Source organism: Pongo abelii, chromosome 3 (genome assembly GCF_028885655.2).
Source record: "Pongo abelii isolate AG06213 chromosome 3, NHGRI_mPonAbe1-v2.0_pri, whole genome shotgun sequence".
Classification (NCBI taxonomy): Eukaryota; Metazoa; Chordata; class Mammalia; order Primates; family Hominidae; genus Pongo; species Pongo abelii.
The window spans coordinates 90,337,297-90,354,916 of record NC_071988.2 but is presented as its reverse complement, the minus strand read 5'-3'; the positions used below and the strand labels follow the sequence as shown (position 1 = coordinate 90,354,916).

The 17,620-nt window shown below is 34.2% G+C and overlaps 1 protein-coding gene, 1 long non-coding RNA gene and 1 pseudogene across 5 annotated transcripts in view; 2 read left to right on the top strand and 1 right to left on the bottom strand.

The window, feature by feature from the left end:
- Nucleotides 1–5,151, top strand: part of LOC129058997 (uncharacterized) — a 16,873-nt gene extending 11,722 nt beyond the window's left edge. Inside the window, exons 2-4 of the long non-coding RNA XR_008524548.1 lie at nt 1,653–1,765; nt 2,018–2,129; nt 4,708–5,151. This is a non-coding gene — a long non-coding RNA (uncharacterized LOC129058997). The remainder of the gene's footprint in view (nt 1–1,652; nt 1,766–2,017; nt 2,130–4,707) is intronic.
- Nucleotides 1–17,620, top strand: part of LOC112132997 (UDP-glucuronosyltransferase 2B4-like) — a 364,436-nt pseudogene that overhangs the window by 108,261 nt on the left and 238,555 nt on the right.
- Nucleotides 1,627–17,620, bottom strand: LOC100445423 (UDP-glucuronosyltransferase 2B4-like). 4 transcript variants are annotated; one of them, XM_009240042.3, is made up of 7 exons: nt 17,295–17,620; nt 16,885–16,943; nt 15,121–15,269; nt 10,890–11,021; nt 8,042–8,129; nt 6,976–7,195; nt 1,627–1,906 (listed from the first exon to the last, which is right to left on the bottom strand). In XM_009240042.3, the coding sequence occupies exons 1-7, from the start codon at nt 17,603–17,605 to the stop codon at nt 1,627–1,629; spliced, it is 1,239 nt and encodes a 412-aa protein (XP_009238317.2). In that variant the 5' UTR covers nt 17,606–17,620. The 4 variants fall into 4 exon arrangements, with proteins under 4 accessions (XP_009238317.2, XP_009238316.2, XP_002814855.2 ...); XM_009240041.3 differs by having other exon boundaries at nt 15,121–15,265; nt 16,881–17,620; XM_002814809.4 differs by having other exon boundaries at nt 16,885–17,620.

Below are 17,620 nucleotides of genomic sequence, written 5' to 3'. Positions count from 1 at the left end.
ATATAATATTGGCATGGATGTGGTAAAAGGGAATACTTTTACACTGCTGGTGGGAATGTGAACTAGTACAACCACTATAGAAAACAGTGTGGAGATTCTTTAAAGAACTAAAAGTAGATCTACATTTTACCCAGCTATCCTACTACTGGGTATCTACCCATAAAAAAAAAAAAAAAGAAGTCATTATATTCAAAGACTCATGCCCACACATCTTTACAGCAGTACAATTCCTAATTGTAAAAATATGAAACAAACCTAAATGCCCATGTACTATGTACAGAAGATGTACTATAGAAAATGTACTACACACACACACACACACACACACAAACTGTGGAATACTACTCAGTCATAAAAAGGAACAAAATAATGCCATTAATAGCAACCTGGATGGAGTTGGACAACATTATTCTAAGTGAAGTAATTCAGAATTAGGTAACCAAATATTGTATGTTCTCACTTACAACTGGGAGCTAAGCTATGAAAATGAAAAGGCATAAGAATAATATAATGGACTGAAGGTTGGAGTGGGAAGAGGGATAAAAGACTACACATTGGGTGCTGTGTACACTGCTGAGGTGAGGGGTGTGCCAAAATTTCAGAAATCACAACTAAAGAATTTATCCATCTAATCAAACACTATCTGTTCCCTAAAAACTATTGAAATAATTTAAAATATGAAAATAAAATCAACCAGATGAATATTTTTAAATGACCAGAAAAAAATGGGTAAACTGAGGCTCAGGGTGAAAGACTGGCTCAGCAGAAAGGTGGACTGGACCCCAGCTCTCCTGACTTGAGCCCAGTATTCTTTCCACCACTCACTCACTCATTTCTTCATTTTTAATTTTTTTTTTGAACAAACATGTATTGATTTTGTTGATATCACACGGAAAGCCTGAACTGGCCCATAGAACCAAAGACTTTGTAAAATAGTTCAATATTACTGTAGGAAGCAGGTAGTAGTTGCTATATTTCTAATTCCACATACTTTCCACTGGAGATGACTAAAGCTCTAAAATGATAAACATTTTGTCATAACTTTAAGAAAAAAAAACAACTGGCGCTTAAACAGTATGCACCATAAAAGCCAAGCAGCAGTACTCATCTCAAAATAGCAAAAGGAAGAGAGAGATTTTTTTATACAATTCAATTGTTTAATCGTTCCTTTATCAACAGTTAAAATATGAAAATCCTGCTCAAAATGAAGCCAAAGTAATCTGAGTATTTACAAAACAGTATCAATACTGTCAGTGGGCTTCTTAACATTCTTGTGTTTATGTACAATATGTGAAATGTACTTGAGCGCAGTAAAAATTTTTTCATGTAACCTGTGAATGGGAGCAATAAATTTCAATATAAGCTCCACAAATTTACATATAAGCTTGTATGGGTTTATATTATTTTGTATTTTGGCTAGTATTTTCCTTCTTGACAAAAAGTATTTCTTACCATTAAACAGGTATTAAATCTCTGAAAAACAAATTTTTATTTGACAAGGTAAGTAAGTTTTGAAGAGGTTTTCTGTCACAGAAAGAAAGGAATGTTGCATCATAACCTTTCTTGCTGGAATAAACTGAAGAAGTCCCATCTATCAGGTTTCCCAGCTTCAAGCCTCAAATACAACTAATCTCTTTTTCCCTTCTTTCCAGTTCTAGCAAATTTCAAGAAACAAAACATACAACACTTTGTGATGATAAATATCACAGTTGCCACACAGGCCAGCAGGAACCCAATCACATCCAAAGAGTGGTACTGGAACCAGGTGAGGTCGTGGGCTGCAACCCGAAGGTGCTTGGCTCCTTTATGGCGCATGACAAATTCAATCCAGAAGACTGCTCGATCCAGGGGCTTCACTGGCTGATCATGATAAATTCTTGATAACTTTATAGCGTTCTCTTTATATCTGAAGGATAAACATAGAGATATCAAAACTGGAAGTAAGTTAATTTGCTTGAGCATATCAAGTCCATGTAAGGTTTTTATTTTGTTTTTATTCGTTTATTTATTTATTTAGATGAAGCCCTGCTCTGTCGCCCAGGCTGAAGTTCAGTGGTGCAGTCTCAGCTCACTGCAACCTCCACCTCCCGTGGGGTCAAGAGATTTTCCTGCCTCAGCTGGGATTACAGGTATGTGCCACCATGCCCGGCTAATTTGAGTATTTTTAGTAGAGACGGTGTTTTTCCATGTTGGCCAGGCTGGTCTCAAACTCCTCACTTTAGGTGACTTCTCGGCCTCCCAAAGTGCTGGGATTACAGGCATGAGCCACTGCATCCGGCCTATGAAAGGTTTTTAAAGTGTCAAATGATTCAAAGTAAATGTCATTGAATTGACATAGAATTTCTGTAATTTAATTTGAATCATGATAGAAACTTTGGCTTTTAAATTGGAATTTTATCATTGACAAATATTTTTAAGGTAAAAACGGAAAGTCTGGTGAGAAAACTGGTTTCTTTCAGGCAAAGCAAATATGAGCCATTTCTTTATTTTTTGTTTGTTTGTTAATTGTTAGTTTTGGTAGGTACTTAGTAGGTGTATATATTTATGGGTTGCGTGAGATGTTTTGATACAGGCTGCAAGGTGAAATAATCACATCATGGAGAATAAGGTATCTTTCCTTAAATATTTATCCTTTGTGTTATGAAAAATTCAATTATACTCTTTCAGTTCTCAAACAGGCATATAAGAACATGCTAAACATCGTGAGCAATTTTAAGTGCTTTAGGAAAGATAGTGAAAATACATTTTGAGAACTATCATTTTTAAGTTCCCAAAAGGAATTGTGTCATGGTGAGTGAAATGCCTCATAGCTAGTCAGTCTGCTTCTACCCTACCTTTTATCTCGTACTATTTCCTCCCCAGTAGCCAGAATGGTATTTTTGAAATAAAAGTCAGATTTTGCCACTCCCCTAATTAAGATTTTTGCCTGACTTCTCATCATATTCAGAATAAAATCCAACTCTGTTATTTGGTCTACAGGACCCTGCAATGTCAAACACTGGCAAGCTCTTCTCCTAACACTTTCCATGCACGCTAAGTCTTCTAGAGACATTGGCCTTCTATTTTTCTTTAAGCTCCCAAAAGTGTTCTCATCATAGCATCTTTACACATTTTGTCCCCTCTCTCGTGCTCTTGGAGCATTCTTTGTTGCAACAACCCAAGGCATGCTTCTATCTCTTTTTGAGGCTTCCCTCTAAGTGTTACCTCTAAGAGAAGCTTTTCCTGGCCACATTATGATGGAACCTCTAGGATTTTCTCTATTGTTTTATGCTTATACTGATATTTGATTCTTAGAATTTTAAATGCATTATATACTTATAAAATAAACCTTTAAATATTGAAACCAAAAGATAAATATACATACACTAAGTGAGTAGGTCAAAAGTGCAAGATCATCTTGAACATTATCTTGAAGAGAAGATACCAATTTACCTACTGCTCAGATCATGACGTAGGATATCACAACCTGCCTAGAATAACTCTCTTTTCCTGAACCGTTTAGCCACTACTTTTATCCTCCAATTAAATATTAGCCAAATATCATACATTAGTTTTCTTTGTTTATATAATTGAATGTAATTGAATTATATAACATATATTCATTAGAGTCTTTTTTTTTTTAATTTTTGTGTAGCAGTTGTTATTTTATTCCATTTCTGTGTAGTATTTTGTTGATTGCTAAACCACAGATTATGTCATCATTTTAAAACCAATAGACATTTGGGTTGCTAACAATTTTTGGACAATATTAATAATTCTGTCATAAACATTCTTATATATGAAATGCAAGAGCTCTGTGCCTCCCCTCACAAGATGTGCGACAGCTGTGTGGCTCATCTGTTCAGCCTCCATGCACGTTCAAGCCCCTTACAGTAGGGGGAGCATGCAGACAGGAGGTGCAGGAGCCTGTGTGAGCGCCCCTGGGCTCTGGCCACAGGGAGCATCCAGGAGTTGGTGGCTGCAACTCCCGAAGCCCAAGTGGGTATGTGTTAATGTACTCTTTTAGCTTTGCCATGTACTGATGGCTTAAGTGTCAAGCAGTTCAGTGCCCTGTTAGTACTCAGGTCCTTGTCCAGCATCCAGGAAGAATCAGGTCACACATGGACTTGAAGGATGAAGGCAGGGATTTTATTGAGTGGTGGAGGTGGCTCTCAGTGAGATGAATGGGGAGCTGGAATGGTGATGGAGTGGGAAGATGATCTTCCACTGGAGTTTGGCCATCCAGCATCCAATCTCCTTTCTTCTCCAACTGTCCCCAGCTGAACTATTCTCAGCATTCAGAAACTCCTCTTCTCTCTATTGCACCATTCTGCCACTCTTCTGCTCTTCTGTTTGTGCTGGGGATTTGGGGTTAATATGGGTACAGAATAGGGGAGCATGGTGGGCCAAAAGGCAACTTTGGGGCTCAAAAACAGAATGTCTGTTCTCAATTAGGGCCATGAGTTTTCAGGCTTGACGGTGGGAACTTTGCTGGGGAAGTGACCTCTTAAACCAGTATTTTTCTGTTTACTGTCCATGTCATATATAGCACTAGGTTTACATATTTATATATATCTGTTGGGTATACAGTTGAAAGTAGGATTGCTGAGATAAAAGTGCATGCATAATTATGATTCACTTTTTGTCTTTTTTTTTTAATTTTTAATTTTCAAGTATTTTTATTTATTTTTATTTTGAAACGGAATTTTGCTCTTGTTGCCCAGGCAGGAGTGCAATGGCATGATCTTGGCTCACTGCATCCTCTGCCTCCCAGGTTCAAGCGATACCTCATGCCTCTAATCCCAGCACGTTGGGAGGCCAAAGCAGGTGGATCATCTGAGGTCAGGAGTTCGAGACCAGCCTGACCAACATGGTGAAAACATGTCTCTACTAAAAATTCAAAATTGGCCGGGTGTAGTGGTGCACACTTGTAATCCCAGCTACTCGGGAGGCTGAGGCAGGACTGAAAATTTTTTTGAAGTATTTTTTTTAATTTCCGAAATTAAAGATATTTTAGTTATCATTCTAAAAATCTCCGTTACTTCTACCAAGGTTGGATCATATACTCTTTATGATATTGAATCTTTTCAAATTTACTGAATCTGCATTTATGGCCCACCACAAGTCACTTCAAATAATTATTAACAATTCAACATGCTCTAATAAAATGTGTCTTCCAGTTGATATATATAATACATATTGTATATATATATATATATATGCATGTGTGTGTGTGTGCATCCTGTTACATTATAAGATTCCATTTGTTAACTGTGTTCTTCTAATGCTTTATATCCTTACTCATTATTTGCTCCTCTTTTTAAGGTCGGTTTAGATTTAATGGAAGTATCTGTACATTCACATTTAAATAAACCACCTGATTTGATATTTCTTTTATATTGGTCCAATCTGTTATATGGTACAACCTGTTTTAAAAGTATTCCTTTAGGTGATACCTTCCTTACATAAAAACATTATTGATAGTAGTCATAAATGCTGAATTGATGGTAGTTGGACTGGGTAGGCATTTTGCACATTGCATCCTTTGGAGTATAAAGAAATCAATTATTAAAAATGGGGGAGGGATAGCATTAGGAGATACACCTAATGCTAAATGATGAGTTAATGGGTGTAGCACACCAACATGACACATGTATACATATGTAACAAATCTGCACGTTGTGCACATGTACCCTAAAACTTAAAGTATAATAATAATAAAATTTTACAAAATTCAACTTATTAAAATTAAAATTTTTGTGCTTCAAAAACCATCATCAAAAAATACAACATTAGTACACACAGAATAAAACAAAATATTTGAAAACTATACATCTGATATAAGATTATATTCATAATATATAAATAGTTCTTAAAACTCAATATTAAGACAAGTAGCAAACTTTAAAAATTTTCCAAGGATTGAAGTAGACACTTTTCCAAAGAAGATATATGGTCAATAAGCACACATAACAATGCTCAACATTTTTAGCTGTAACAAAAATCCAAACTGAAACCACAATGAGAGATCATTTCACACCCACTAAGAAGGCTATAACGAAAAGATAATAACAGGTGTTGGCAACAGTGTGGAGGAACTGGAACCCTCTTGTACTGTTGGTGGTAATGATAAATGGAACAAGTACTTTGGAAAACAGTTTAGCAGTTCTTCATAAACATACAGTTCCCAATAAGCCAGCAATTATACTTATAGTTCAACCCAAAAGAAAGGAAAACATGTTTATTCAAAAACATGTGTAGCAATGTTCCTAATAGCCACAATTGGAAACAATCAAAAGTCCAATGAACTGATAAGTGAACAAATAAAATATGGCATGTCCATACTATAAAATATTATACTGCTCTAAAAAGAAATGAGGTATTAATACACACTACAACATGAATGAATCTAAAAACTATTAAAAAATTATGCTCAGTGAAAGAAGTCATTTACGTAATACCCTAAATTGTATGATGCCAGATGTCTTCATGATTCATAAGCATTCTAAATATATTGGAATTTTACACTTTAAATAGGTGGGTTTTAAGTCATGGAAGTTATATCTAATTATCAAGCCTGTTACAATAATGAAAACAATAAAAATGAATTTTTCAGCAAGGAAATAGTTATACTTTTAGACATTACAGATATTTAACTAAAATATTTTATCATATTTCTCCAAGTTTATCCTTCCTTTCTACTGTGGACTGATCACATAATTTTCCAAAAACCGTCTTTTTTATATTATCTATATTACTTTAAAATTATTTTTGTGTAGAAAATTGTTTCACTAATTGGATACCCATTAAATGTATGGAGTTCAAAACACAATGTTTAAATAACCACTCAAAAATAAAAGAAGATTTCAGATTGGTTATATCATTTAAATTCTTTCAAAATTAGTCCCTTGATAAAAGGATGAAACTCATACTTACTATTGAGAAGATATACGATCTATAAATACCACCTAGTAAAAAAAATATTGTTATACTCACAAAGGGTCATTAATTACTGTCTTCAGTGCATTGAGCAAGTCTGTACTCGACATTGTGTTGAAGTCCAGTCTAATAGCTGCTCCCTTGGCCTTCATGTGTGCAATGTTATCAGGTTGATCCACTAACAATGGAATGCCCACCACAGGGATCCCATGGTAGATCGCCTCGTAGATGCCATTGGATCCACCATGAGTTATAAAAGCCCTGGTTTTTGGATGACCTAGGATTGGATGAATTTTAGCAAAATTATTCATAGGAATAAAATGAGAAATGCACACCTAAAGGCTCAAGTGACACTGTTTTCTATCTAAAATATTGAACTAAATTAAAATTGCGTTTCAGACTTCAGAGGAACGAGCACCTACTTGTGCTGGAGATGTAAGTGAAAGCTATATGGTGTGTGTGACTTCAGACTGAAAAAATATTAAACAATATTACCAGTTGGACTAAAGAAAAAGTGCAATCTAAATAAAATGTGCAAAAAAAAAAAGCAGCAAAGAAAAGAGAAGGACATGTAAGAATGTGTTCTCCTAAGTGCAGTCACAGAATGTGATATGTGAGATGTGCAAGGCAGCAGGCAGTGGGGTGGTGGTGGTGCTAGGCCTGCAGAAGGACAGGTCACACACTTCATCATGAAACGTGTCATCACTTTATGATTAAGATTAGGAATTTAATCCTACAGAAAATGCAGAGTCCCTGGTGATAGCAGAAAAGCTATTATTTTTAGTGACATTTGAAATAACCCTGCATAAAAAGAAAGAACAGGTGTAAAGTTATAGAAATAGGTGACAAAGAGACAATCTATGAAGTTATAAAAAATAAGACATAACACCTGAAATAAAAATACTCTGATTCTGACCATAAAGAATGTGAATGTACATCGTAAAATGCCAACAATTATAGCTTAGTATTTTTCCCACAGGACTGGAAAATAAACATAAAGAAGTTTCATTTTATTTTTCAGTTTTTCCATAACAAATTTTCAATAAGCTTATTTCATGATTAATCGTTAACACTCTAATGGACTGTTACTAATATATTCAGTATTTGTACTTCATAGTCATACCAAGAAGGTCATTCTGGGGTATCCACTTGTACAACCGAGTATTGAGTCCTAAAGTATGTGGTTTATTCCCATCAAATCTCCACAGAACCTGTTGCAGTAAAGAAAATATCTTATTCCATGAGTAGAACTCTGAAATTATAGAATGTTAGAACTCTAAAGATATTAAGAATGAGATTGGGGATGAAGTTAATAAAACTACTCAAAGACTGATGTAAACAGAATGCTAACATTTCATTTTCTTAACTCTTATAATTAGTTAAGTATATAAGGAAATCAGGATCTTCCAAATAATAGCTTAGAAAAATGAGATTATCAATGAAAAGTTCAAGTATTTAAAAAATTGTTATGCTTTTCAAAAGAAGTCCTATGTGTTGCCAACCATCATATGAAAAAATCTTAACACCACTGTTCATTAGAGAAATGCAAAACAAAATCACAATAGATACTATCTTGAACCAGTCGTAATGGCTATTATAAACTCAAAAGGTAATAGAGGTTAGCAAGATTGTTTAGAAAAAGGAATGCTTATACTCTGTTAGTGGGAGTGTAACTTGGTTCAATCATTGCTGAAGACAGTATGGTACTTCCTCAAAAACCTGGAGGCTAAAATACAATTCAACTCACCAATTCCATTAGTGGGTATATACCCAAAGGACGATGAATAATTCTCTTATAAATGCACATACACATGTTTATTAATAGCAGCAGTATTCACCATAGTAAATACATGGAATTAACCTTAATGCCCATCAATGATTGACTGAATAAAGAAAATGGAATAGGGTACATATACACCATGGAATATTATGCAGCCATAAAACATAAAACAAGATTTTGTATTTTTTAGGGACATAGATGGAGCTGGAGGCTGTTATCCTTAGCAAACTAGCATAGAAACAGAAACCTAAATACCACATGTTCTCACTATTAAGTGGAAGCTAAAAGATGAGAGCACATGAAAACATAGAGGGGACCAACATACACTGGGGTGTATTGGAGGGTGTAGGGGGAGAGAGAAGATAAGGTAAAATAACTAATGGGTACTGGTCTTAATGCCTGGGTGATGAAACAATCTGTAAAACAAACCCCTGTGACACAAGTTTATCTATGTAACAAATCTGCTCCTGTACCCCTGAACTTGAAATAAAAGTTAAAAAATAAAATACATTTAATTTTAAACACATAAAAATTCTAAAAAATTATATGTATAAAAAAACTCAGTCATTATAATTCTAGTTAGAAAAAGCAGTAACAATTTGGTAATTACCTATATGTTTATTTTGTTTTATGTATTTTATATTAGTTTTCATCTTCCAAATTAAACATTAATTTATTAATTTTTTAGTATTATGGGAAGTAGTTCATGTATTTCTGCTTGTCTATAAGTTATTTTATTAGAGTTTGATGTCCTTTGACAAAAAAGCAAGTTGATAAAATTAGCTACTTGTAAGAAATAAATTAATGCTACAAAGGTAGTACACATAACTTCTTTGAAATTACAAATTATCAAGCACTACTTCCAGGAGAAATTTAAAGGGACAATTTTTGAGACAAATTCAGAGTCTTATCAGTATTGCTAATTTTGGTTCTTTTTTCAGCACTGAAATGAGAAACCTGTTGGTATCATCAATAAAGATATAGCTGTTGAATAAATTCAAAATTGTATTTTTATGAATTTGGTCAACTGTTAACACTTAGACAATGTGCTACAAAGCTTTGACTACAGTGATTAATATGTTCTGCTATAGCCAAGACATTTTTATGTTTAAGTTACTAATTTTGGAACCCCAAAGCAATCCTCATAAACTAAACAATAATTTACAGTGTTTAACTTTTACTTATTATATCAGTATTAAAATAACTGAGTTTTCAGCAAAAACATTAGTATAGGTCATTACAGGAAGACTATATCTGATAGGGAACTAAAAAGTAATTGACAAATACACAAAGGTCACCATTTTATTCTATGCAGAAGAAAATATATTCCTACTATGTTCTATGGAGGGAGCATCTTAACCTGTTTCCCTGTCTGGCTTCCTTCTGTTTGACTCCTTCCTGTATTTCCTTCTGCTGCCTCCACTGGGAGGAGTTGTTAATCTGATAGTTAGTGATGAGTCCTTGTGGGGCCACATTTTATACAGCACAGGATCCACCTTCAGTTCAGGATCCATCTCCATCCTTTCTTTTTCATTCTCCTGCTTCAGACATTGGCTGGGCACAGTCCAGCAAGGGAGGCTGCTTTCACTCTTTCTCTAAATCTACCTGGCTGGGTGGGAACTTGGACTAAGTCTGTCATCCTAGGCCATTCTTTCTCTGAATAGTACCCTGAACATCACTCTGATAGGCCTATTTCAAAATGTAGAGGAAGTATATGAGGCAGGATTACATGGCATGCCTAATCTGCGTGATGCATGTTAGACCTTTTGAAATACCTGCTATTGTTATTGTGCTAGTGAAGTTACCCATTAAAATGTAACTTCTGATAACATCTGTACTGTGTCCAATGCCCTCAGGAATCCTTAAACGTAAGGATCAAATGTCAGGGAAAGAATTTGGTGATATCTCTTACCTGACCCCAATATCATGGTAATACCAAAACTTTACCTACACCTCTTAATATAATTTATTCCTGATCACAATATTAGTGCCAAATTTATTATCCATTAATATACCCTTTGTATTATTTTAGCATTTTCCATGTATATTTCTGATTTTGAACTAATATCTGATAATTAGTGCTTTCCCAACAGCTACATTTGTAGGCAGAAAATTTCTATAATTGGATTCTATACAGACTTTAACAGCCTCTTTTAGTAGTTTTTCATACCAGTAAGAAACTTTACCTTACCTTTTGTGGGATCTTGGCAAGGGCTGATGCAATTACATTAGCCCTTTCTTCTGTCATGTTACTGAACATTGACCCCAGTGAAAACACCACAACACCATTTTGTCCAGAGCTCTGGACAAACTCTTCCATTTCCTGTGAAAAAAGAATTCGTTCTGTCATAAAAGCATATTAGCACAGCAGGCACTACTGAAAGAATTGGTACAAATTACTAAAGAGAGAAAATCAAGTATTATCAGGAATTATTGGAGTTAATTATGTCTTTTAACTGACTCAATCACTCCATTTCTTATGAAGAAGATGTGTAATATGAGACAGTTGGCCTCTACCAAGGGTATTTATGTAAATATGTGTGTGTGCCTGTTTGTGTGTGTGCGTGTGTGTGTGTTGTGTAAGGGAGAAATGAAATGGAGCTATTACATACATATTACATAGTAGTTGGGGACATAATGTTAGAAAATATTGTAGCCAGACTATTCACTTACAATATTATAGTTACTAATATAGGTTCTAGGAAAGAGGCATCACTTGGCTTTAATTCTATATTGTCATTCTAGTAAATCACATATCTTTATTTCAGGCAGGTTTTCTATAGAATTGTTTTAGTTTGAAGTCATCGATGGTTTGCTTCCTTAACTATAAGCACTGAGGAAAAGTTACTCACAGTTACGATGATTTATGTCTACATTTATCTTCCTCTGTAATCCTTTACACTTCACTTAAATTTTGTCAGAGTTTTCCAGTCTTTTTTCAAAAAAGGTAAAAATAATCATAAAAGGTGGTGGTTAAGAATCACTGACATTCTGGAGTCTGGTTGTGGTTTGGAATTTCTATGAATTAGTCCTGAGAGTCTCATTTACAATACAGAATTGTATGGTATATAGTTAGATAATTGAATGATCATATTTTTCAGGTGATTGTTTAGGTGGAACAATTGTTCCCTGAAATCACACTGTAAAATTGATGTGCTATTTATGACTGCATGTGAGGAACTCTCATCGTCACTTTGCTGTGTCTCGGAGGCAGCAGCACTTGCAACATAATGGGAGAGGCCACCAGGGCTTTCCACAGGGGAGATCTGGTCACCCTCATGAGTGGCTCACTCACACCACCGTTCCTGGTGAAGATGTGCTTGGCTAAAATTGATTGATATTTATTTTGATTTGCTTTCTCCAGTCTATGCCAATATTTAAATTTATAAACTTTCAGATTTAATCATTAGAGTAAAAGGCTTTCTAACTGTTGTTTATAAAACAAAGAAAAAAATCCAAATATTGACTGTTAAAACCATCCATATATTGCTAATATTTTTTCAAATATGATTTTTAATCTTAAGACATCGATGTTAATGTGAGAATCATTGTACCACTATTCCAGATAACACATGGGGCATATAGGCATTTTGTGTGATTGCTGTTACCTGTTGCCACATTTAATGTAACTTGTGTTCAGTGTTCACTCTCACCGGCTTGATGCCCAGAGCCTTCTTCAACCACCCAGTGTTGAACTAATCTAAACTCTGTTTACTGATTCATCACTGATATGGACTGGTTGTTTCCCACTCTGTGACAACTTCATAAAAATTATGCAAAATCAATGTAAATAATTTAATAAAAGTATGAAAAGTTTTAAAAAGAAAAGGAAATTTTTAAAAATTTCTATCTAGAGAGATTACCAATGTAAATATGTATGTTCCATCATGGCTTTTATTCTATTTACACATGTACGCATGTGACATTTATTTAGAAGGTTTTAACCTTATTGTATATACATTTTTCTCCTACAGAAAACTTGTCATCTTGTTATATTTATCATTTTCTACTTCACTTTACTTGCATTATGGCTGACAGTGTAATTGAATATGTGATTGATAAAATTATTGTAAGGCTATAGTATGCATATAGTATAAGTTTTTAATAATTCCTTCATTTAAGATGTTTGATTACTTCCAATGTTAATTTTATGAATATTTTCCATAAATATTAAATATGTACATCTTGATTTATTTTTCCTCAGTAGGATTACATGAGACTATATTATGAAACCAATGGTTATGTGCGTTTTTAAAACACCTGATATATTTTGCCAAGTGTCCTTTTCTCTTAAAACATACACAAATTATCTGAGAATCTAATATTTAATTGAAAAGAAAACAACTTGGGTTAACAATTATTTTACATAATAAACAAGTAGATAACCGATTTTACAACCATTGACTTGCATTCAAATCTTTCTGCAAGTTAATAACAACAGCTACTATTAGAAATTATCACTATTGTAGTACGAGTCATCCTTTTTCTTGTCCTTCTACACCTCCTATTCTCATCCCCCCCCTGTTAGCACTATCACTTTCCCTTAATGTGAATAGGAAAATCTTTCAACACTAGGGTAGGGTTGCATAGAATTTTCATTAGTCTTACTTCAGCTTTTGTCTCTTTAGAAAGTTATAAAGCACATACAATTTGCAGTCAGCGTAGATATTGTATTTTAATCATGGAATAAATTCTCAGTTTTATGTAGACAAAAAACCTTAAGAGATTACTTAATAATGAATTAAAGAATGCTCACTTTCCACATATGTCTTAAAAGTATGATATTAATTTAAAATGTATGAGGTTCTTGTGTTCCTTGATAAAGAATATCATCTTCAAAGTAGACAAAATTATTTTGTTATTGAAAACTGTTTACTATTCAGATACAAGTGATAGAAATTATTTGGTCTTTATTATACGTGCATCATTCATTTTCTTCATGCTTCTCTGTAGGGAGCTTTGGCGTCTAGAGACAAGTTCCACCAGGAAGCTTTAGTAAGTTGCTTGTCATAAAGCCAAAAACACTTGCTCTAATAGGGTATGTTTCTGTTCTAGGATGTAAACCTCTGGTATCTCAGTGTAGGATGAGTTACATCCTTGAATAAAATCAAGTGAACACTTTGTTTGGCTGCAAATATTATTAGGGGTACACATTTATATTGTGGAGTAATTATTTTCTTTTAAGCTAGAATACTTAGGATCCTTATCACTTACAGTAGAATTTTAGAATTTCAACTTGCTCATCTTACTGGCGAAACTAGTATGCTTACTTTTATTCAAGTCCACTGGATGTCTGTCACCCACTTTTCAAGAGAATGTAATCTTGATGTGCTGAACAATCTGGTTCTATTAAATGGAGAATGATATCTCAAGTGACTTGCACATGTTAAGTAATTAATAGTGTTAGTAATCATAATAAAATAACCATAATTGCAAAATTAATATTTCTGAATCACTGACTATATATAAGAGAGACATTTTAAGTGTTTTGTCTGTGTTAACATTTTTTCCACAAAACACAATATGAAATGGATACTATTACTGTAAATGTAGGCATAATTATTTCTATCAACATTCTAGTTTACTTTTCCATCATCTGCTGCCAGATTCCATGCAAAATTTCCCAAATGGTCTGCTCTTTCTTTCTTTGTTTTTTTTTTTAAATAATCTTATCACATATCTTCATTTCCTAACTCTTTTTAGTAGTTCCCAAAACTGTTTAATAAATATGTTAACTCTTAATAAGTATCTGGCTCTAACTTGCCTCTCAGCATCATCTGATTCTTACTCAGCCTTTCCCTGCAAGCTCAACTTGGAGTTCTGAGAACTGTTCTGAACACTTTATCTCCTTTTCTTTTTGTGTTTTCCTGTCCCCCTCATTCTTTCACCGATTTATGCACATTGTTCAGCTCTCAGCTTCATTATCAGTGACTCTAGGATACTTTCTATTATCTCCACTGATGCTATCTTGGCATTGGGTTTTTCCTTGAGATAATAGCTTTTGCACAATTTTTATTACTTGCACATATTCTATCTTTTGAAATAGAATGTAATGTGTGTGGGGACAGAATCTGTGTCTATTTTTTTTTCTCTTATCTATGGTTTCAGTTAAACTTTTTATAAACATTCTTTTAATGAATGACCAATACCTTCTTATGTGTTGCATAATCAAGGCTTTAATTTAACCAACCCTATTTTCAAAGTCTCTTTAGTATCCCTCTCTGTCTATAATAATGATGAAACCCACATACTTATGATGGTATCAACAAATCAACATGTACATGAGTTTCTAATTGGTATCTGCTTTACCCCGCCCACTTCCCATCTTTCTTTCTAAGTCAAACACTCTTCATGAAGACTGTAGAATCATTCCTACTAAAAATTCAAAGCCAACAAAATAAAACCAATAAAATTATCTTTACCTTAGGGAGGGGTTTGGCAGGTTTGCAGTGGAGTCCTCCAACAAAAGCAACATTTGGTAAGAGTGGATGAGGAAACTGAAAATCCCAGGAGTTTCGAATAAGCCATATGTCAGCTTTCCCCATTGTCTCAGATAAGGTAGTGGGTCTTCCTGACAGGAAAAAGAAAAGAAAAGGTGGATGACACAAGATAATTACATTAGGTAATTTTCTGAAAGGGATTAGAATAATGTAGGCAGAAATGTAGGCAAAGTGTCTGTTCTTTGAAATACATAAACATATATTCAAATATAGGCATAGTTTAATTTTTATGTATTATGTATTTTGTCCATGTGTATTTATAAGAAAAGCAAAGTGATAGGAGAATTTTGAGGGTAAACCACATCATCGTGCTAATGTCACATCAGAATACTCACAATCATAAACAATTATTAAAATAATCTATAGAGAAGTAAACATCTATTTCTTTACCCTTTAATGTTTCAACAGTAGCACATAAACACTTAAACAACTCTTTGATCTCTGTGATCAACTAACTCTGCTGTACCCATAAAAACAATTTTCGAAGAAATAGTCTAGTTTCCACAGTTCATTAATCTAATCCTTTTATCTTTGGTTATTCAAGTGAACCGTGGGCTATTTTGAGAGTGTGGCTGAAATCCTTGTACCCACTTTTGCCTTTGATTCATGCTAAGGTATTAATCATATTAGCTTTTAAGTAAATATATTTGTAAATTACTCTTAGAAAATTTTGAGAAATTATTCAACTAGAGATTTGTATTCAACCTTAATTTGGCTCATATTTTATAATAAACAGGCATAGTTTCAAAAAAAACTATATAGATATAACAATGTTCAGATTCAAAAATATGATTGGTCTTAAAATGAATAATTTCCAATCTTTTAGTGAAGGAATGTAGAGACATTAGAAACTACAAATTACACTTACTAGTTTTTGCATTTGAGATAGAGACACTATTTCTCTCAATTGTGAAGGAAACCTTCTGGTAACATGGGGATGTATTTTAATTTCAGAATAAGGAAACTGAGGTATACAAGGAAAAATTATTTCTGCAATATTACATAGATAGTTGTTATAGAACATTGTGTAACTACTGAATCTACATGTATGCGTTCAGTAAGATGTTTGTTGACAGGTCTGACTTTTTTTAAGACAAAAAAATGTATAGTAAACCAGATGTGTGATTGTTTAAATAAATATTAGGTGCACTAATATACAGGTTTATGACTTCCTAGAATGCTCTGTATGAACAAGAGCCACAGGGTTTTAACTGACCTTATAATTTAAGCTTTTCTATAATAATTTTCCGACTGATAGATCATCTTGTGTTTTCATTTCATAAATTCACATACAAAAAACTCCACTACTGGCCAGGTGCGGTGGCTCATGCCTGTAATCCCAGAACTTTGGAAGGCCGGGGCTGGTGTATCACTTGAGGTCAGGAGTTTGAGACCAGCCTGGCCAACATGGGGAAACCCTGTATCTACTAAAAATACAAAAAATTAGCCAAGTGGGCTGACACGCGCCTGTAATTCCAGCAGGGAGCTGAGATTACACCACTGCCCTCCAGCCTGGAAGAAGAGCAAGACTCTGCCAAAAAAAACAAAACAAAACAAAAAAAACAACCAACCAACCAAACAAACAAACAAAAAACAAGTACCCTGACTTTATTGCTTTATGTAAGCTCAGCTTCAAAGGCACAGGAAAGTTAGATCTCCATGTTACCAATTTAAAAATTTACTTACTTAGAACTTCACTGTAAAACTGATCCCACTTCTTCATATTAAATATTTGGAACCAAAATTGAAAATAAACCACATAGATCATATTTTTTACCCTCTCCATGAAAGTCATTTGGTCACTTAGTTCTGACATAACAACAGGTACATAGGAAGGTGGAAACAGAAATCCTCCACTATGCTTTTCAATTGTGTAGCCAGCAGAGAAACGGAGACTGTACACAAAGGGTATGTTAAATAGCTCAGCCAGCAGTTCCCCACAGGGAATAATAGCATCTGCAAGAACAACATCAAATTTTGACTCTTGTAGTTTTTTCATAAGTTTCTTATTTGAAATTACATCCTTACAGAACTTTCTAATTATGTCATTAAATGTCCACATGATTTCTTGTACTTGTGAAAAATATGACCAAAATGTGTCTTTTGGAAGGTCTGCCCATCTCTTGACCAGTTGCATGAAGATATCCTCAAACTCAGTTTTAGTTAAAGATACAGGATAAACTTCAAGTTTAAGAGTAGATGGGCTGTTTGGATCAAAAAGAATGGAAGCTGAAGATGCCAACACAGTCACCTCATGACCCCTCTGGACAAGCTCCTCCAGGATTGTCTTCATATTCATCCAATGGCTGAATTCTGTGGGCCACACCAGCACCTTTCCACAACTCCCAGAGATAATATAACAGCTCAGCTGTATCAGGAGGAAAACTGAAGTCCATTTCGTAGACATCCTGGTGCAATGGAA